At 58.5% G+C, this 19,948-nt stretch overlaps 2 protein-coding genes across 6 annotated transcripts in view; one reads left to right on the top strand and one right to left on the bottom strand.

Annotated features, from left to right (window-relative positions):
• Positions 1-3,401: 3,401 nt before the first annotated feature.
• MAFF (MAF bZIP transcription factor F) lies at positions 3,402-14,759 on the top strand. 3 transcript variants are annotated; one of them, XM_058741305.1, is made up of 4 exons: positions 4,151-4,397; positions 9,565-9,807; positions 12,696-12,761; positions 13,031-14,759. In XM_058741305.1, exons 3-4 carry the CDS (start codon positions 12,726-12,728, stop codon positions 13,481-13,483), a joined length of 489 nt encoding a protein of 162 aa, XP_058597288.1. In that variant the 5' UTR covers positions 4,151-4,397; positions 9,565-9,807; positions 12,696-12,725; the 3' UTR covers positions 13,484-14,759. The 3 variants fall into 3 exon arrangements, with proteins under 3 accessions (XP_058597287.1, XP_058597288.1, XP_058597286.1); XM_058741304.1 differs by lacking the exons at positions 4,151-4,397; positions 9,565-9,807 and adding an exon at positions 3,402-3,526; XM_058741303.1 differs by lacking the exon at positions 9,565-9,807 and having other exon boundaries at positions 4,153-4,397.
• Positions 14,760-16,319: 1,560 nt separating this feature from the next.
• Positions 16,320-19,948, bottom strand: part of TMEM184B (transmembrane protein 184B) — a 49,253-nt gene continuing 45,624 nt past the window's right edge. For 2 of the 3 annotated variants that reach the window (XM_058741302.1, XM_058741300.1), the window contains exons 9-10: positions 19,731-19,751; positions 16,320-18,891 (exon numbers count right to left, since the gene is read on the bottom strand). In XM_058741302.1, the coding sequence (XP_058597285.1) occupies positions 18,650-18,891; positions 19,731-19,751 (263 nt within the window). In that variant the 3' untranslated portion in view covers positions 16,320-18,649. The remainder of the gene's footprint in view (positions 18,892-19,730; positions 19,752-19,948) is intronic. The other variant, XM_058741301.1, reaches the window with a different exon arrangement.

The following is a 19,948-nucleotide window of genomic DNA, read 5'->3' as shown; positions in this document are numbered from 1 at the left end:
AAAGTTTAGTGGGTTTGAGATTGTTTCAAAATCACTGACCTAATCCCAGGCTGTCACTGCAGATGGGGAAACTGAGGCTGGGAGCGAGGAATGCCCCACACCGGGGTCAGCCAGGGGTGCGAGTGAGCTGAGAGCCCGGCTTGGGTCAAGCTGTCACCGCGCACCTGCTATTGAGCGAGGCACGCCCTGTGGGCTGGGGTCCCACGGAGATGTGCTTGGGTGCTATTTGGTGTCTTGGCCAGGCGACAGGGGGGTTGAGCTTCGCAGTCAGTGTTCTGCCTGACTCAGCTGGCTGAAATGCTCCCTCCCTAGAAACTGGCAACAGGGCCCCGCCCCGCCGGCCGGCAGGAGGTGGGGTCTCTGGCCCCGGGGGCGGGGTCCTCGCTGTCTTTGTGTCACTCGCCCAGGGAGGAAGCAGGTTCTTCTAGGGGACTCCGGAGGACTCATCTTTCTCTCACCCAATATATCCATCAGTCTCTTATCCCGCACTTGGCACCGGGCCACATGCTTTTAAGTGTGAACACATTACATTGTTCCTCAACCCATGAAGTCGGCACTATTTGTAAACCCAGTTTACAAAGGAGGAGAGTGAGGCAGGGAGAGGTTAAGTCACTCAGCCCGTGGAGGGGTGGAGGCCAGGATTTGAAGCCGGCAGACTACCCTGAGAGCCCCTACTTAAAAAGAAAAAGAAAAAGAAAAAGAAAAAAAAAAAGAAAAAGAAAAAGAAAAAGAAAAAGAAAAAGAAAAAAAGAAAAACAAACAAAGGAAAAAAATGGTATTAAAACAGAAATGGCAGGAATGACAGAATTTCTGTATGTGCTTCACCCAGATCCCCCAGCTGTTAATATTTTATCACATTATCTTTCTAACTCCCTTCTGTCTTGTTCTGAACCATCTGAGGGTAAATTGCAAGCCCCTTCACCTCCAAATATGCCCACACGTGTTTCCTAAAATCGAGGACGCTCTCTTGCCTAACGGCAGGACAAGGACCCCAAGGAGAAGGAAATTAACACCAGTGAGATTCTATTAGCTGGTCTCCAGAGCTCACTGGGGTTTTACCAGCTCTCTTCACAACGTCCTTCATACCAGCAGGAAATCCTGGACCCCACACCGCCTTCGGTTGCCGGTTGCCGTGTCTCCTGTCAGCCTGGAACAGCTGCCCTCTCTTTTCGTCTTTTGTGATCTCGCCATTTCTTTAAAACGGACGGTCTCTCAGGGTTAGGGTGGTCACACGTTTTCCTCACGATCACATTCACCAGGAGTGTTTGGATGCCGCGTCCTTCTCAGTGCATCATTTAGGGGATGCACGAGTCGATTTGTCCCCTCACCGCGGATAGGAACTTTGATCACTTAGTGAAAGTCGTATCGGCCAGGTTTCTCCACGGTAGGATTACTATCGTTCCTTTTCTAATTGAAAATCATATTTAGGGCAACACTTGGAGACTACGCAATTTCACGCTGCTCATCAAATCTCCGTATCCATTGACGATTCTTCTTGGAATCCATTGTTACTAGAATGCTTGCCTAATGGTCATTTTCTCACCCTGTCATTCCTTCTACTGGAAGGAGGAGCTTTGTCTTATTTATTTATTCATTCATTCATTCATCTATCCATTCATTCATTTATTCACATTAGTATAAACTCATCGGTTCTCCTTTTATTTAATGGCTTCTGATCATCATTACTGTTATTTATTTTGATGTTGAAATTGTCCTAGATTTGTCCTGTGGGAGCCCCCTTTCAAGCCACAGAGCTGTTGCTTTTAAAAACGACGTTGCTGGGGGCACCCGCGTGGCTCGGTGGGCGAAGCCTCGGACTTTGGCTCAGGTCACGATCTCACAGTGCGCGGGTTCGAGCCCCGCGACGGGCTCTGGGCTGATCGCCCGGAGCCTGGAGCCTGCTTCGGATGCTGGGTCTCCCGCTCTCTTCCTGCCCCTCCCCCACTCATGTTCTTTCTCTCAAAAACAAGTAAGCATTAAAAAAAATTAGCAAAAAAATAATAAAAAATAAAAAATGACATTGTCACTCGACCTTGACCAGAAAGGGAACCATGTCTTCGGGGAAGCAGTCTCTGCTGTGTGGGCACTGAAGTGCTGACTCCCTGACGAGGACAGGCTGGGGATGGGAGCAAAGGCTTCAGGCAGCATGATGTCCAGGAGTGTCATGAAGGCCATCGGGGATTCATTCACTAGTTCATTCACTACTATGGCCTCAGCTCTTGAGATGCTCTAAGAAAACGGAGGTGGGGAGAGAGAAAGACCACCAGCCACAATGGCACAGTTTGTAAAATCAAGAACTTTTGTACCCCAGGGGTAACATGAGGGGCTCTGTGAGACGTGCAAATGTAGGGCAAGTGGGCAATCTGCTGGGGGTGTGGTTCTTTAAGCGTCAAGACAAATTCGCCACAACATTTGGTCACTTGGGAAGCTAGTGGGCCAATCTGCATTGGAAACCCAAGGCTTTCAGGAAGTGAGAGGTAGTTGTCCCCATCCCAGATGGACCTGGACCCAGAGGCGGGAAGGCATAACAAGGGCTCTGTCATTCTGGAGCCCAGTGCAGGGCTTGATCCCAAGAACCATGAGATCATGACCTGAGCCGATATCCAGAGTCGGATGCTTAACCAACTGAACCACCCAGGTGCCCCCCAAACTGCCCCTTTTGAGTGGAGCTCCAGGCACTGAATACATCCCTCCCGTTTATACTGGGACCCACTCATTTGGGTATAGTGCCAAACGTCTGGACCAGGAATCAATCAGGTCTGGATTCAAATTCCAGTTCTGGTACTTTCTAGGTAGGTGGCTTTGGAAAGTCACTTTCTCTCTCTGAGCCTCCACTCGTATATGTCCTCAGTATATGTTTGTTGAGGGCTCACTATGTGCTGAGCACTGTTCTAGGCTCAGGACATGCAGTGGTGAACAAGGTAGACAAGAAACTTACATTCTGGTTGGGGAGACAGACATTAAATAGTGAGCAACTATATAAGCAAGGTAACACCTTCTTTTACCTATTAAGGTAATATAAAGGTAATTTAAGGTAATTAAATTAAGGAGATATTAAGGTAATATAAAAACCTATTCCAGAAGTGGGGGCTCTTTTAGCTGGGGCAGTCAGGAAAGGCCTCTCTGAGACAGTGACATCTAAGCCGACCTGAGAGATGAGAAAGAGCCTGGCAGCGAACGGAAGAGGAAACAGCTTGTGCAAAGGACCTGTGGTAGGAACGCGCTAGGCGTGTTTGAAAAACAGTAAGAAGGGCAGTGTGACTGAAGAATAGTGCGTGAGGGGAGAGTGGAAGGAGGTGAGGCTGCAGAATTGGGTAGAGGTCAGATGGCTTAGGGCCCTAGAGACCAAAAGGAGGAGTACAGTTTATATTTCAAATGCAAACGGAAGCCGGTGAGGGAATTAAGCCAGAGAGCAGGAAGTGTGTGAAACAATCTGATCCTTGTTTTAAGAAGAACTTTGGTGCGTGAAGAAAGCCGTTGGGAGCAAAGTGGGGAGGCCATCAGGAAGCTTGCTGTCATTGTCCAGGTAAGTTGAGGGTGCCTGGACCAGGTGGGGGGACCGGGGATGGAGTAGCGCGGTCAGATGCAGGGCGGCGTTGGAGGGAGAGCCAGCCTGACTGGTGGGGAGGAAGGGAGAAAGAGGAATGGAGCAAAGCTCCTAGAATCGGGCCTGAACAACTGAAATCGGGGAGTCTGGGGGTGGGGGGGGGAGCTGAGGCAGTGTTGGTGGTCAGGAATTGGATTTTTGCGGTCCTCCTCTGGCACCCGGGTGGAGGTGCAGAGCGGGCAGTCTTGAACTCGGAGAAGCTCTTTGGGGATCCTGGGCATATGGATGGCGTTTAAAACCACGGGACTGGATGAGATCAAGGCAGAGGGTGTAGGGTGAAAGGAGAAGAGGTACGGGGCTGTCGACTGCAAAAACGAGACAAATGACACCTCCGCCCACGCGGCTCTCGCGAGGTATCACGTGAACGCACCCAGCCGCCTCTGACTGGGGTTGAGAACGCCCGCCGCGCGGAGGCCCACAGAGCAGGCCTTGCGTGGGCGGGGCCTGATCGGGGCGGGGCCGCCTGGGGGCGGGGCCCAGAGCCGGGAGGCCGCTCCGGGGCCGTAGGGGCCGCCAGGCGGTGACGTCACCGCATGACTGGGTTTTTATGAATGAAAGGAATCCTGTGAGTGAGTAATTCCGGGAAGCTCGCCTTACAACTCCGCGCCGCCCCCCGCGCCGCCCGCCCCACAACAAAACTCGGCGCTGCGCTCTCGGGAGCCCGGCTCGGAGCGACCGGCGGTCGGGACCGGAGGGGGATCGGACAGGAGGAGGGCGCGGGCCGAGACAGCAACGCCGGGACGGCAGCGGCAGCCGCGCGTGCACTGGGCGCCAGGCGAAGCGGCCGCGGGTGAGGGACGCGGGTCCGAGACGGGGACGGGCGCGCGAAACCCGAGGCGGCAGGGTCACCGTGCCCGGGAACGTGCCCGGGGCGGGGCGCCGGGGCCCCGCTCCGTCGGCGCTTTGGTGTGTCCTTCGCCCGGACGGCTGGCGGGTGGGGGCGGGGGCGGGGGCCAGAGGTCCGGGAGCTCCGAGACGGGGCCCAGGCGAGCTTGGCGGGGTGCGGTGGTGACGGGCCCCTTCTGGGGGAGCGCGCGGGGAGGCGGCCGAGCGGGGCAGGAAGGGGCAGCGCAGGCCGACGAGCGTCAGCGTCCGCCCAGGCGGGACCGGGGGCGGTGTGTGCACGTACGTGACTCGGTGAGAACAGTCCCTGGACCTGTGCCCGCGAGCAGTGCGTGCGCGGTTTGTTTACGTCCGAAGGCGGGCGTGCGTATGTGTTCCCGGGCCAGTGTCCCGCGTATCCTGCCCGGTGCGTGCGTGTGTGCGTGTGCGTGTGCGTGTGCGTGTGTGTGTGTGTGTGTGTGTGTGTGTGGTGTGTCCGCCGCGCGCGCTCCCAGGGGGGTGAAGACCCTGGGGCCTGTGTGTGCCTTGGAGAGAGTGCGCCCGCATGAATAAATGTGGAATAAGGACCCGACCGAGGGAAGTGGCCAGTTCCAAGGTCACACGGGGGTACGGGAATTCTCCCTCCGGCTGTCCCCTTTCGTCCAGCCCTCGGCCAGGCCCTGGCTGTCCCCGGAGTTTCCCAGGGACACGGCCATGTGACTGCGGTGTTTGTCCCCCGCCCAGAGCCGGCGCCTGCAGCCCTAGGGTGGGGCAAAGTATCAAACGCCCCATCCGGCTGGGCTGGGGGGTGAGATGAGTGGGCCACCCCTCCCCCCCCCCCAGCACCCTGATGCCTCTGTCCTTGTCCCCAGGTTTTCCAGCTGCCCCAGGAAGGCAGACCCTAGGGACTCTCCTTCATCTCCCCGGGGTTGTTCATCCCCTCCCTCTCGGGAGGAACAGGAAGGGCCTGAAAACCCACCACAAAGCTGGGAAGTAGGAAGGAATCCGTGGCTTCCTCTCTTTGGTGGCTCCTCTGGCTGGTCCTGGTTCTGGAGGTTGTACCTGCTGGGTTGGGGAGGGTGAGACCGGGAGAATGGGGTGGAGCTGGTTTCTGCTCTCCTGGTGGTTTCAGTTCCCAGGTGGGATTAGTCAGACCTATGGATGGCTGGACCTGAGGAGCTAGTTGAGGGCTTGGGCCAGGCCTAGGACCCAGAGTCCTCACCCTGGGCTAGGCATGGTCAACAGGCAGTGGAACAGGTGATCTTGGTCCTGAACAACGTATGAGGGGTGGGGCCCGGAACTCAACCCCCGTCCGCATCAGCCTCGTGGAACGGGATGGGGTCTAGGGAGTCCTTGGTCCTATTCTGCCCTCCCCCTCCCACCACAGGGCTTCAGAATCGTCCGCGGGGTGGGGGTGGGGGGGCAGTGATTGAGCTTGAGGGGGTGAGGAACCAGACGAACTTTTAACCTTGAATCTTTGAGCCCTGGTGAGCCCTGCTTCCACAGCTCAGAACTTCAGTATCTCCATCTGCAGCGGGGACTAGGCAACATGCAGGGTGGCAGGGTGGGTGTAGAAGGGGGTGGGCTGGGGTGGGGTGTGGCAGCCTCCACATGCAGCCTATGGGAGGAAAAGAAGAGCCAACCGCCCCAGGCTGGACCCAGGGATGTCCAGGAGTATAGGGTTTGGGTGAGGGAGGCGGCAGCCAGGAGCACAGGAACCAGGCACCCCCCAGCTATGGAGCCTGTCACGGACCAGATGCTGGGGATGAGATGGTGAGCAAATCAGATCCCTCTGGAGCTTCCAATCGAGGAGGGGGAGCCAAAGTTGAAGGAAGAGCTACCAAACTCAATGCAGAACCATGGCTGAGATGGGTAGTCCGGGGCAGAAGGCACTGTGATTTGAAAGCATATACACAGGGCTCCGACTTAGCCAGGGCAATCAAGGGAGGCTTCCCTGAGGAGGTGACCAGTGAGCTGGGTTCTCAGATGGCCTGATGGTCGTCTATGAGGCCCTTAAGGGCAGGGACTGTGATTCATCTTTGGGCCTTCGGGACCCAGCACCGAGCCTGGCACAGAGTAGGTGCTTCTTGGATGGTTGCTGACTGAAGGAAGGAATGAACACTAGGCCCGTGTCCCGAAAGAACTCCACAGCACTTGGAAAACAAGGCCTGGGAAACTTCCAGTGAAGCAGGGAGCCCGAGTGGGCTATAGGGTTCTTGAAGCCGTCCCTCAAAAGTGAGCAGACCCTCGGGCAGCACTCGGTGCGGGACAGATGGCAGGGCCGGCAGTGGAGGCAGGCCAGCCTGGAAGCCCGCGAGGAGGCAGCTACAGTCCTGGCTCAGCTGAAAGGGGAACTGGTCCCTGGCTGTGCAGGTGGAGCAGAGGGGTGGTCAAGGCCGATGGTCTCCGAGCTTGCGTTCTCATGCCCCTGCCTCCGGGGAGCCTTCACTGATTTCCTTTCCCAGGGCGTCCGCTCTCCTGGTGGTTTTGGAGCTCCATTCTGGACCAGAATCTGACACTCTATAAAACTCCCAAATCATCAGTGCTGGGAGGTACATTGGGCTTGGGGGAAGTTCGGCATGTTGGGAAACTGAGGCCCCGAGAGAGAGAGAGAGAGAGAGAGAGAGAGAGAGAGAGGAGGGACGGATTTGAAGTCACGTTGGTGAGCGTGAGGGCGTGGCAGAACCAGGGCTAGAATGCAAGGGCCCTGCTTCCATGGGGTGCTGGGCTCTCCCAGCTTTGCTCGGCTTCCAGCAGGGAGGAGGCTCCAACCAGCGCTGGCGGCCAAGGCCCAGGAAAACACATTTTTTCCCTCTGTCCTCACAGAGGAAGCAGAATGGCTCAGCAGCCAGAGAGGAGCCCATGCCAGTGGGTGGGCCGTCTGCAGGATGTCTCTGGAGTGGACTAGGGGGCCCGGGAGGGGGGCGGGTGCAGCAGGGTTGGCAGCTGCTGACTGGGCGAGGCAGCTGTCAATCAATCCCCGAGCGTCAACTCATTCTCCTGCCTCCCAAAGAATGTTGGGAACCTGCAGACCCTGGAGGTCCACTCTGCTGGCCTCGGAGGGAAGAAGAGGAGAAACTGAGGAGGTGGGGGGAGATGTGGTGGCCGGCACTGAAGAAAGGGCCCCGAGCTGGGGGTCCTGGGAATCAGGACCCCTGGGTCCCAGCCCATCACTGCCATCAAACAGTCGCTCGGTTGCCTCAGTTACAGAGCTGGTTGGACCTGCTGCTGTCTCCGGCCCAGGGTCCCCCAGACTGGCCGAGGCAGCGTGGCGGAGGGCCCACGCCCCTTGGCTTAGAGCCCTGCGACCCCTGGCCTGGGCTTGGAGAGTGAAAGCCTGAGGTTATCAGACAGTTCCCCCTTCTTGTGACTTTCCCTCTGTGATTACCTGACTTTGCTGAGCCGGGACATTCCTGGGCAAACAAAGGTGCCTCTGCTGACATCCAGGATTTGCCTGAAGGGGCTGAGGCTAGACCAGGAGAAGGAGGAGGAGAAGAGGGAAGAACAGGTTCACAGTGTCCCTAGAAACTGAAAGTATTTAGAATCCCAGTCAGCTGAGTGGATGGGAACTTCAGCCGTTCTATAGAATAGCGGATGGCCAACAGTTTCCGCCTCTTGGGCGTGTGTTGTGTTGAGAAGGATTCTTTTTTTTTTTTTTTTTTTTTAAACATTTGTTTATTATTGGGAGACAGAGAGACACAGAGCATGAGCAGGGGAGGGGTAGACAGAGGGGGAGACATAGAATCTGAGGTAGGCTCCAGGCTCTGAGCTGTCAGCACAGAGCCCGACGTGGGGCTCGAACTCACAAAGTGAAAGATCATGACCTGAGCCAAAGTCAGTCGCTTAACCAACTGAGCCACCCAGTCGCCCCGTGTTGAGAAGGATTCTGAGGCTGTCTTTTTTTTTTTTTTTAATTTTTAAAAATGTTTATTTGTTATTTTTTTATTTTTTTATTTTTTGAGAGAAAGAGAGACAGAGTGCGAGCAGGGGAGGGTCAGAGAGAGAGGGAGACACAGAATCTGAAGCAGGCTCCAGGTTCTCAGCTGTGAGCACAGAGCCCGACGCAGGGCTCGAACTCACAGACCACGAGATCATGACCTTAGACAAAGTCGGACGCTCAACCGACTGAGCCACCCAGGCGCCCCCCGCCCCCCAAAGCTCAGTGGGGGAACAGTGCTGTGATTGATTAGTGATGCCTGCAGAGAGAGTGGAGGGGGTGGGGGCGATGGGGAGGTACGCCAGCCATTTGCAGCTCCTGACCTTGTCTAAGTCTCTTGTATCTTACGTGCTTAGACTGTTATGATTGTCCCCACTCTACAAGTGAAGAAACCAAGGCCCAGAGATTCCCCTCTTGTCTGTGGGTCAGGCCGTGCTTCCGAGGTTCTGCATCAGCCACAGCACCCAGGGCTCAGCACCTGGCACCCAACGGGCTCTCAGTTAACCTGCTTCACCTCTCCTATCAGGTCTCTCTGTGGGTGACCCTGGACTACCCTATTGACCTCTCTGGGCATTACCTCACAGAGCCGTCAGGAGGACCAGGCTGATGCTGGTTTGACAGGGGTCCGGATCCAGCTCTGGGTCCTTTACACGTGTTCAGAATCTGGCCCCCGCAACCCCCGCCAACTTGGGGGGAGGCAGCCGCTCACCTGCCGTGTGACTTCAGGCAAGAAATGCCCCTCCGTGGGTCTCCACCTCCTCGTGGGTGAAGTGAGCATGCAGGGCTGGATGCTCTCCCAGGGCCTTTCCCGTGTGACCCCAGCCGGCCTGGGGACCCTGAGTCAAAGCCAGGTCCCAGTGCGGGCTACCAGCCTGACCCCTCCTGGACGGACTCAGCGATTCTAATGACCCCCGGGTGCTCACTGACCTCTGCATTCTATACCACTTGGTTCCTCCAAAACCCTGCTCGGCGGGTATCGTTCTGATCCCACAGTAGGAAAAGTGGAGGCCCAGAGAGGTGCAGTGCCTTGCCCGAGGCCACACAACCCGGAGAAGACAGAGATGGGACTCAAACCCAGGCTCGACTCCATCCAGTGCTCCTTCCTTCCCATAGCCCACCTGGGGGCCCAGCATCGCGAGGGCAGAATCCCTTCTGCTCCCTTCCCGTCTCCCTAGCCTCTGTGTACTATTCTTGCCAGGCAGAAGAAGGTGGCGGGTAGAATGGAGGAAGAGTTGGAGACGGGCACAGGGAGGTTTTCTCCTGGACAGTGTTCAGCTAGGCTCGGACTTGGCATTCGCTTCGGACACTGACAAGCCGGGTCGTGGTGTCAGACCACCCACCCACGTCTCACCAACGCCTGCTCCCTGCCGGGCCCGGGGCTGGTGGCCTCGACACCCAGAACTGCTCCGGCCCCGTTTCTGCCGCTAGAGCTCCCTGTCAGGTGGGGAAACAACGAGGAAATAGACGATCACAAGATGGGGGGTGGGGGGGATGTGTGAGGGTGGGCGGCACCCATGACGTTCTACGGATCAGGGAGGGCTTCCTGGAGGAGGAGTTGTCTGGGCCCAGGGCAGAAGGATGAGTAGGAGTCTGCCAGATAAAGTCAGGGGGAGACGTGTCACGGGGCGTGGGGTTGCCCAGGGGCCATACGGTGTGGGAGGGAGGAAGTGAAAGAAACTCCGCGTGGCTGAGCTGCCAGATGGGGACGGGCAGTGATGGCAGACGGGCCTCAGGTGCCACGCAGGTGGGCCTGGACCCTGTTCAGGGATAGTAAGGGGCCATGGAAGGTTTTCATCTGGGTGGTGACGTGGTCACAGTCACCGGTGGAAAGAACCTCCAGTTGCTGTGAAGAGGATGAGCGGAGGCCAGCAGAGAAGCATTCTAGGCCCTTTCCCGGTGTGTGTGTGGCGGGAAGGCTATTTAAGAGGCCCGTGTTGAAGGGCAGGATTGGCAGGGGTGGCGTAGGAGGGTCTCAGGATAGTGCCGGTGAAAGGCCAGGGTCCTACTTGGGACTTTCTGGAACTCAGTTACACCCCAAGGAGCCTTGGTGGCTCTGAGGACCCTCCCAGCCCAACGGCCACGGTGGCTGCCCCTCTCAGGGAATCTCTTCAAGTGCCACCTTCCCCCTCCTGTCCCACTCCTTGCTTCCCTCCGGGGTGCCAGAGCCCCTGGCTATACGGGCCCCAGGAGCTGCTGGGGGGCTCCAGAGAAGCCTGGGGCTTCTCTGCACGTCAGCCTGAGTCACAGTGAGAGTTCCAACGGTAGTTCGGCAGGAATACGTGAGCACCTGCTGTGTGCCAGGCCCTGGGCACTGGCACGCAGGCAGAGGGCAAGACAAAATGTCTGCTGTCGTGGAACTCGCGCTCCAATGGCAGCACGAGGAGGCACGAGGAGGTCTGGAGGCAGACACTGAACCTATATGTGCAATAGATGTCATAACAACTCCATATAGTGGAAAGTGCCATGAAGAAACGTGAGGTAGGAAAGGGAAATGGAGAGAGAGAGAGAGAGAGAGAGTGTGTGTGTGTGTGTGTGTGTGTGTGTGTGTGCGCGTGTGTGTGTGTATCCAGGGCTGGGAATTCTAAATGGAGTGAGAACATGAGATTTGAAAAGAGCCCCGAAGGTGAGGAAGCAAGCCTTGTGGCCATCTAGGGGAAGGGAAAGCCAGGCCAGGAGAACAGGCAGTGCAAAGGCCCTGGGGAGGAGTGGGCGTGGTTTGTTGAGGAACAGCAAGGAGGAGGGTGTGGCTGGAGCAGCGCAAGGGAAGGGGAGCCAAGCAGAAGCTGAAGTCAGAAGCGTGTGCTGGGGCCACATCACGCAGTGGTCTGTGGGCCATCGTGATGACTTTGACTTTGACTCCCAAGAGAGATGGGGGCCACGGGAGGGTCCCGAGGGAGAAGTAACATGAGTGACCTAACACACTCTGTGGGGGAAACTGAGGCGCAGAACAGTTACCCGATCTACCAGAATCGGAGGTAGTGAGTGGAACCGCCATCAAAAAGCTCCAGGTGTGTCTGGCACCCGGGTCCAGGCACTTGTGTTTCTCGGGGCCCGTGGGAAGGTATCAGAGGCTGAGCTGAGGCTGTGAGGTGTGTCCCTCAGAAAGCTCGAGAAACCAGGGCTTGCCCTCACTTGCCCCTGCGGTCACACTGGGTACTGCTAATGAGAATTGATAGGGTGCTGCATCTGAGGTCACAGGGCGTCTTCCCGCCCTGTCCTCTGTGCTCCTCACCGCCCCCCCCACCACTGCCTCCCTGTGGGTGGTAACAGATGAGGAAGTGCGGGCTAACAACGAATGGGGGAGAAGATCCGATGTGCAGGGACAGAGAGGACTGCTGTTTTAAAAGGGGGCTTGGGGAGACCGTCACCTTCGTGGGCACTGGCCTCCGGAATGCATTCTCCATATCTCCCCAGTGTCAGTGTTTGGCATACCGTAGATGCTCAATAAATAGTTGCCGAAGGAACATGGAGGTTTCAGGCCTATGGAGGATACACTGAAGGCCCCTGGGCCCCTCCTCAGTTGAGGTACGACTGCCCTGTCTGACCAGGGTGGTGCTGAATTCGTGCTCGCGGCTGCCGGGCAGAGGAAGCTTCTCCAAGACAAACTTTGGTGAGGAAGGCTTGGGCTGGGGAAGAGGGAGGAGGGGACTATGTTTTTTTTGGGTGTTTTGGGTTTTTTTTTAAGTTTCTTTATTTATATTATTCATTATTTTTAAATGTTTATTTCTTTTTGAGAGAGAGAGAAACAGAGTGCAAGCAGGGGAGGGGCAGAGAGAGAGGGGGACACAGAATCCGAAGCAGGCTCCAGGCTCCGAGCTGTCAGCACAGAGCCCGACGCGGGGCTCAAACTCACGAACTGCGAGATCATGACCTGAGCCCAAGTCGGATGCTCAACCGACTGAGCCACCCAGGCGCCCCTATTTATTATTATTTTTTAAGTAAGTTCCATACCCAACGTGGGGCTCGAAATCACTGCCCTGAGACCAAGAGTCACATACTCTACGGACTGAGCCGGCCAGGTGCCCCACATATGTTTTGGGTGCTTTGGTGTATGTAGGTTATACTTCAGTGAGAAGTTAAAAACAATCAAATAGACATATCTGGACCCCATGTGGAAGGATGGCTGGTATGGGAAGACGAAAGGCAAGAGAACAGTAAAGAGAGCAGAAAGTGCAAAGGCCCTGAGGCTGGAATGGGCCCCTGGGACAGAGAAAGGTGGTATGACAGGACTTCCTTAACAGCAGAGGCCTTGAATGCCGAGGCAGTGAGTCTGAGTTTTATTCTAAGTAGAAGAGAAAGTAACCTCGGTCTCCTCTCTCTCTCTCCTAGGTCTCAGCCCAGAGGGCACCTTCTGCAAACATGTCTGTGGACCCCTTATCCAGCAAAGCCCTGAAGGTGAGGATGCTGCCTCTGTTGTCCCTGTTCTCCCCCTCGCTTCTGGCTTCGGCTGGCCCATCCCAACTGCCTCTTCAGTTACTGGCATCCTCAAGGGTGGCTCAGCAGGCTTCAGGTGTTCGTGAGGCCCCGGGAAGGGCCGTGGGCTGGAAAGCAAGAGGCCTGATCACAGGCTGTGTGCCCAGGGAGGTGGGTGGGGGACGGGGGGTGGGGGTGGGGGGCGAGCGGGTCACTCAGTTTCCCCATGCGCTCCACGTGCTGTCCCCCAGATCAAGCGTGAGCTGAGCGAGAACACGCCGCACCTGTCAGACGAGGCCCTGATGGGGCTGTCGGTGCGCGAGCTGAACCGGCACCTGCGCGGGCTCTCGGCCGAGGAGGTGACGCGGCTCAAGCAGCGACGTCGCACGCTCAAGAACCGCGGCTACGCGGCCAGCTGCCGCGTGAAGCGCGTGTGCCAGAAGGAGGAGCTGCAGAAGCAGAAGTCGGAGCTGGAGCGCGAGGTGGACAAGCTGGCGCGCGAGAACGCGGCCATGCGCCTGGAGCTCGACGCGCTGCGCGGCAAGTGCGAGGCGCTGCAGGGCTTCGCGCGCTCGGTGGCCGCCACCCGCGGCCCGGCCGCGCTCGTGGCGCCAGCCAGCGTCATCACCATTGTCAAGTCGGCCCCCGGCCCGGGCCCCGCCTCCGCCCCCGGCCCCGGCCCCGCCCCCGCCGCCTGCTCCTAGTGCCGGCCACGCCCATTCCAGGCCACGCCCCTCCGACCCCCCCCCCCCACTTCCTTCCCAAAGTGCCTAAGCGTGGTCTCTGTCCCTTGGTGCCATTTCTCTGCAGCCACCAGCTCTTGTGGTGACCACATGTTCCCTCCCGAGCCTGCTGTCTTCCTCGTTGTAGCCCCTATAACCGGGACCCAATAGGTGGCCCTGGGGTGGGGCACCTTTGGTGAGAATGGTAGGGTGGGGTTGGCGCCTGGGGTCTCTTTTGGCGGAGAGTCCTGCCTTCTTGGACTGGGAGGATGGAATACAGAGCAGATTAGAGAAGGGCTGTCGGGGAGAAGAGGGCCACCCCTCATTGTGTAACCTGTTTGCTCAGATCGTGCCACAGCCCCGCCTCCCCCCAGGATTTAGGAATATGTCCTCTCCCGGGGCTGAGAAGTGAAGGTCAGTTAACAGATGGGGACACCGTCCTCCAGCAGACATGCCAGTGCCCAAGGCCATCTGTGCTTGGTGGTTGAGCTGGGAAAGCTAGGCTTTCTTACTGCTGCCCCGAGATTCCAGCCAGGGGATCCCGCCGGGGGCTGGCAGGGGGCTTGTGGACACGGACTGGAAAGGGTGATGGAAGGGCCTCCCTGACCCGGGAGCCGCCTCTGTGAGTTAAGGGAAGAGAAGTAGAAGGCCAGAGAAGGTGATACAGATGGAAGAGATCGAAGGAGCTGGCCAGCCAAAGAGAACGGGGACCAAGGAGGTGACCACCCACTGTGGCAGGTGGGAAGACAGATGCTCAAGTCCTGCAGCCAGGGGTGGGGGTCCTGAGAAGGGAAGGGTCCCACCCCTCCCCCTGGAATGTCCACCGTGGCTTAGGGGCTGGCCACTGTCGTTGATTGCCATTCTCCTGGGAAGCCCAGCCCCAGCCCCAACCCTCCCTGCGCCTCCCTCTCCCCCCCTCCCCGCCCCACAATACGGTTGTTCCTCCCCGCTGTTTATTTATTGCACGAATCTAAGTTATTCTCCCCAGCCAGAAACCTAGCACCCACTCCCTGGGAAAAGCGGTGTGTGGCCCTGCGCTGGACTTTATATTTTATATCTGCAAATAAATCACATTTTATCTTATATTTAGGGAAAGCCGGATGGCAACGACCAAAAAATGTTAAAAAAAAAAAAAATGCAAAAAATTCGCCCGGCCCCTAGAATTTATTTATTTTCTGACTTACAGTAAGCGACTTATCCGCCTTCTGTATTTTGTAGACTTTCTGAATAAAGTCGAGTTCTCTTTTTCCACGGAGAAGTATACGTCTCTGGGCTATGGTCTTTTGGGGGAGGGGGTGGTGGGAGAGGTTCCGAACGAGGGGCCTAAGCTGGAGTCCAGCTTTCAACCCCAGCCGGGACCCTCTGCTCCAACTCGCAAGTGAAGAAAGTGCGCCATCAGCCCTCGCTCGCTCACTAGCACTGGGAGCTCAGAGGGCAGGCGGATGCCAAAACCTTGGTTCTTCCGTCTGGTTGCCTGGAGCCTCCCAGGGGAAGAAAAATACCAGGAGGACAATGAAATGTAGGGTTAAATTCCCTGGCATCCCTTCAGTGAATAAACAGTCCCGCCCAGAGGAAAATTCCCGGATTTAAGAGTAATCTTTCCAGCACTTTCCCACCGAGGTCTGATTTTCTACAGCCAAGTAGAAAATATTTTCCCCATGTTCCGGAAGGCACAGGGGGGCCGAGAGAGAAGTGGCTTCTTCAGTCCCAGCCTGCAGGCCGAAAAGGCAACCCTGTGTCTCGTCTTGGGCTCCAAACTTGCTGTCGTTAATTTCAACCCAATCCACCTGCCTTTCGGGGTCACCCTGAGAAGGAGGGGTCAGGGAGAACGGGGTTTGAACCCGCGTGACCTTTGGTGACTTACTTAGCTTCTTGCAGCCTGGGTTTGCCCACGGGCAGGATGAAGGCACCCGAGGGGGCTGCAGGCTGGAACATGCAGAGCAAACGTCTCCAGCGGCACAGACAGCTGCAGCGAGGAGGGTTTCTGTCCACACAGATGGCAGGGCTGGGCTCGGGGAAGGACACGTCTGGGGGAGCTGCCCGCTTTGAAAGTCGGGGAGGGGCCGAACCACACGGGTTGGCTCCAACCTCGGGCCTTTCTCCCCCTCTCAGGTTGAGGCCCTCGATCCTGATCCCTGACCCCCGGGATGCCGAGCTCAGGCCTGCGAAAGGGCAGCAGGAAGCCAGGGGCTGGGACAAGTGGAGGTTAGTGGCTGGCTGGGAAGTCCCCCCACCCACGCCGCATTCCTGAGCGCTCCTGTCAGCAGGTCAGCTCCTCCTCCCCAAAGGCTGGTGGTGCCCCTTGAGGCTAGGCACCTGGCCTGGTAGCCCAATGCCCAGCGGGCCCTGCTCCGGGCCTCCTTACCCCGAGGGGGAGGTACCTAGGGTCCCACGGTGGAGGGTGGGCTCAGGGAGGCAGGAAGATAGCCTGGGAAGAACAGCTGCCCTGGAAATCCCTTCAACCCCTGGGGGGAACCTGCAGGAATGGGGCTGCCAGCGTTTGGGCCCCCCCCCTTTGCTGGCTGACAGAAGGGGGAGCTTCTGCACGCACCAGCCCTGTGGGGTGGAGGGGGGACCCCTTGGGACCAAAGCTGCCACCGTGTCCCACCGGCTGGAGGAGGAGGAGACACTTGGTCCGGTGGGAGCCCAGACCCCAGTGTCAGCCTCTGGCAATGTGGGCTTTTTTTCCCCCCATTACCTACACGTCACATCCCGTCTCCTAGGATACCCCTGCCCACGACCACTCGGCCCACCCCCAAGCACGAACACGGAGGCCGGGAAGAGGAAGGGAAAAAAAAAACCTCACCCACAGGCAGAAGAGATTTCAATACAATCTATATTATCTCATATATAGATCTCTCACTTTATTTGCTCACTTCTGTCACGCATTTAAAATGTCAGAGACCAAAATAGAGCGGCTTTCTGGTGGAACTCATGGCAGTCATACACGAGATACAAAACTAGGGGACTCTGTCCTCTCATACATCATACAATTAATTTTTCAAGTATCTTTTATGTACAAAGAGCTACTCTATTGGGGAAAAAAAATTAAAAAAAAAAACAAAAACAAAAACAAAAAAGACAGGTAGGTTATGCATCCTAGGAAGGAGGGGTGGAGTGGGCGGGCCCGCATTCCTAGGCCCTCATCTCCCCGGGGGGGGGGGGGCCCCCCCGCTAGCTCCTTGCCGCTGAGTCCCCCTCCGTGTCCCCCCACGGACCATGCCAGCCGGCCAGTGCCAGGGCGGGCAGAGACCGAGGGGGCAGGGTGTCAGCAGGGAGTTTGGCCTGGAGGGAGAGTCAGAGAAACAGATTCGCGAAAGCAGAGGTGGGAGTGGGGGAGGAGACTCTCCTCAGACAGCCCGCTCCCACTCGCTGCCTTCCTGGGCACTTTGGTCCCAGCGAGCCAGGCCCATCAGACAGGGCCCGAGAGCTGGCCTCTGGGACCCTTGCACGCAGGCCTCTGTGACCTGGGGGCCGGCTGGGTCACAAGGGCCAAAGGAAGCCTGGAAAGACGGCTGTCGTGGTCCCCACCCCCACCCCAGCAGACCCTTGGCACAGTTCATTCCAGTAATGAACGAAAAGGAAGAGACTCCACGGTGAAGTTCTGGTGCCACAGGGCAGGGCCCTCCTCACCCTGTCACCTTCTCCAGGCTGTTACAGCCCAAACCCCAGCGCCCTCTGGGTGTCAAAGGACAGAAGGCTCCGCCTGTATGATCGTTACATCGTTATCTGTCCAGAGGCTCTTCCGAAGAAAGACAGTGGTGGGCATAAGCCCTGCCTGCCTGGCGGGGCGGGGGGGGGGGGGGGGGGGGGGGGGTCCGGCCCTAGGAGGCTCCAGGTGTATGGGCGTGGAGGTGAGCGAGGGGAGGGGACCGGTGATCCTGGCCACCCCTAAGGCCCGTCCGAGGGTGCGTGGCCCAGCACTGCAGGATCCTGAGCGCCAGTAGCTTGATAGGGCGCCCCCAGGGGCTGTCTGCGGCCAGACAGACTGAGGGCCTAGGAAGGGGGAGCTTTCGTATGTGACTAAGGCACAGAAGAGATGGGCCGAGGGGCCAGCCGAGGCAGGACACCAGGCCCTGTGTGGATACGGCGCCAGGAAGAGGAGTCTGGGGTTACCACTCCCACTTCCCAGCTCCCTGCTGCATGCCCCATCCTTCCGTCCTCCCTCCCACAGGACCGTGTTCCTCCAGAAGCTGGTCTGAGATGTGGAAACTCAGACCCTCCCCCTGAGGTGGGAAGGAGAAGCCCTAGGGAGAGGCCAGGACCCTGTGGAGGTTCTCACTGCTCAGCCCGCGAAGGAGGGTTGGGAGCTGCCGACCCTTTGAGCAGCCGGGAAGCAAGGGCCCTGCCCAAAGTGCTCTCAAGAAGACAGATCCCAAGCGCTAGGGCAGTTGGGCTGCTGGCTGCCCTCAGCAGGCCAGGAGGAAGGGGCACGAGGCAGGCAGGAGGGGCCGCCACGGAGAGGACACCCAGGGGCCCAGAGACCCCTGCTTGGAGAGGTCTCGTCAACAGAGGAGGGGCCCAGATGCACCTGAGCGCCCTTCTGATGTGGGCCATGTGGCTCTTGGTGTCGCTCTGGTCCTTGCAGCATGCCAGGCAGGCCCTGGGTCAGGAGAGGCCACCGGGAGCATCTGGGTTCCCTCCTCCCCCTCCTGCCTGAGGTGAGGCTAATCTAGCAAGGACAGAGGGCACAGGGGAGGGAGCAGGCAGGAAAGAGCCCAGGTCAGAGTATTGCACGGTGTTGGGGGCAGGGCTGGAAGTCTCGCGGGGGAGCGCGTGACCCGCGTCGGGGCTGAGAGGGCTGCGGCCGCCGGTCCACCATGGCCACGGCTGGTCCCCACGTGCCGCCGCCACAGGACGAGCCACGGGGGCATGGGAGTCGCTCCTCGCATCCTCTTTCCCTCGCCCAGCAGCGCGGGGGTGGCCTTGTATAAATATTCCTGAAGGCTCGTCGTGAGCCTGGGCTGTCCCCTGGGCAGACAGCTTCTGGCTGTTCTTTTGGAAGCGACATGTGAGTGTTTCTGGTCCAATAAATTAACGGGCGACGCCAAAGCTGTGCCAGCCTGCCTCCCGGCCCGGGCGTGAGGCCAGAGGGGAGCACAGCCTGCCCTGAGCCGAGGCGCCAGTCCTCCCCACCAGCAGCCGCGCCTAGAACTCGTCGTCAGAGCTAAGCAGGAGAGTCTTCTCGTTGTCGCGGGCACCACTGAGGCTGTGGGAGCGGGAGAGGCCATGGGCGCCGCCGCGCCAGGCAGGCCCGGGCTCCAGGGTGGACTGCTGGGTGTACTGCTGGTAGGCCGGCGAGAAGTTGTGGATGGCGTCCTGCACGATGTCGTGCGGGTTCATGGTCTCCTTGAGGCTGCTAGAGATGCTCTTCATGGGGGCGCAGCGGCCTGCAGGGTGGGAGCCCAGAGGCAGGGGTGAGGGGCTGGGGCAGCAGGAGGCCCCTGGTCCGGGGACTGCCCCCCACCCCAAGGCTCTGTCACCCAACCCGCCCCCTCCTGCAGCAGAGAACACAAGGAGGCACAGGCAAAGGAATGGCTCTCTGGCCAGGGCACAGAGTGGGCGCTGAGCAAGCGGCCACCGGAGGCTCGTGAGCCCGGCTGGCGGGAAAGGACCCAGGGTGGAGAATGGCATCTGGCAGACGAGGAGCCTGGCATGCCCCCGGGAGGCCGGCGTGCTGGGGGAGGGGCCCAGCTCCACCCTGGGACGGGCACCGGAGTCTGCCTGACCAGCTCTGTCAGGGCAGGTGGCCAGGGGCCCGGGCCCACAGAGGGGCTGACGTAAGTCTTCACCGGCTCCCCTCCGAGAGGGCGGAAGCCGCCAGCCCTGACGTGCTTCCTCCCGACTCCCTCTCTAATGAACCGTCCCCGTGGGTTAAGGGGGGAGAACTGGCCCAGGCCATAAAACCTAGAGGTAAGGGATAAGCCCGGGTCTCCAAATTCAAATTTGGCATGCTCTTTCCACCTTCATGTTCTCGGCCATAGATTTCCCATTCGCAAGCCCCCGGAACCCGGCAGGGCACATTCCGGAACAATGAGAGACCAGAGTGGAAGCAGGCAAACTCTACAGAGCGCAGCCCTTGGCAGGCAGGTGCTCTGAGCTCTGCTGCCCGGGGGGTGCCTGTCGGGGAGACAGGGACACAGAGAAGGGGCTAGGGGGAGAGGCATGCTGGTGACAGTGACCAGGACTGACGTGCAGGACAGACGCGTAGACCGAGAGCAGAACCTACCGTAAGGGCCGTATGTTGGCACTGCCCGCGGCCAAACCCGGGGCAAAAGCAGGGCGGAGAGGGGAGGGGAGGGGAGGGGAGGGGAGGGGAGGGGAGGGGGAGAGAAGCCAGAGAAATAGAGAAGACAAGAGACACGGCTGAGTCACACCGTCTGCCCACCACCGAGGCCGGCACACCGAACCATGCGCCCTTCCCGCCTCCCCGCCAGGCCCCACCTA

Source organism: Neofelis nebulosa, chromosome 8 (assembly GCF_028018385.1).
Source record: "Neofelis nebulosa isolate mNeoNeb1 chromosome 8, mNeoNeb1.pri, whole genome shotgun sequence".
Taxonomy (NCBI): Eukaryota; Metazoa; Chordata; class Mammalia; order Carnivora; family Felidae; genus Neofelis; species Neofelis nebulosa.
Note: the sequence above shows the minus strand (reverse complement) of the source record. Positions and strands in the feature narration are given on the sequence as shown.

Coding starts and splice junctions, on each gene's coding strand:
- MAFF (XM_058741304.1), top strand. CDS start 12,726: ATGTCTGTGGACCCCTTATCCAGCAAAGCCCTGAAG. Junction 12,762..13,030: donor TATCCAGCAAAGCCCTGAAG/GTGAGGATGCTG, acceptor GCTGTCCCCCAG/ATCAAGCGTGAGCTGAGCGA.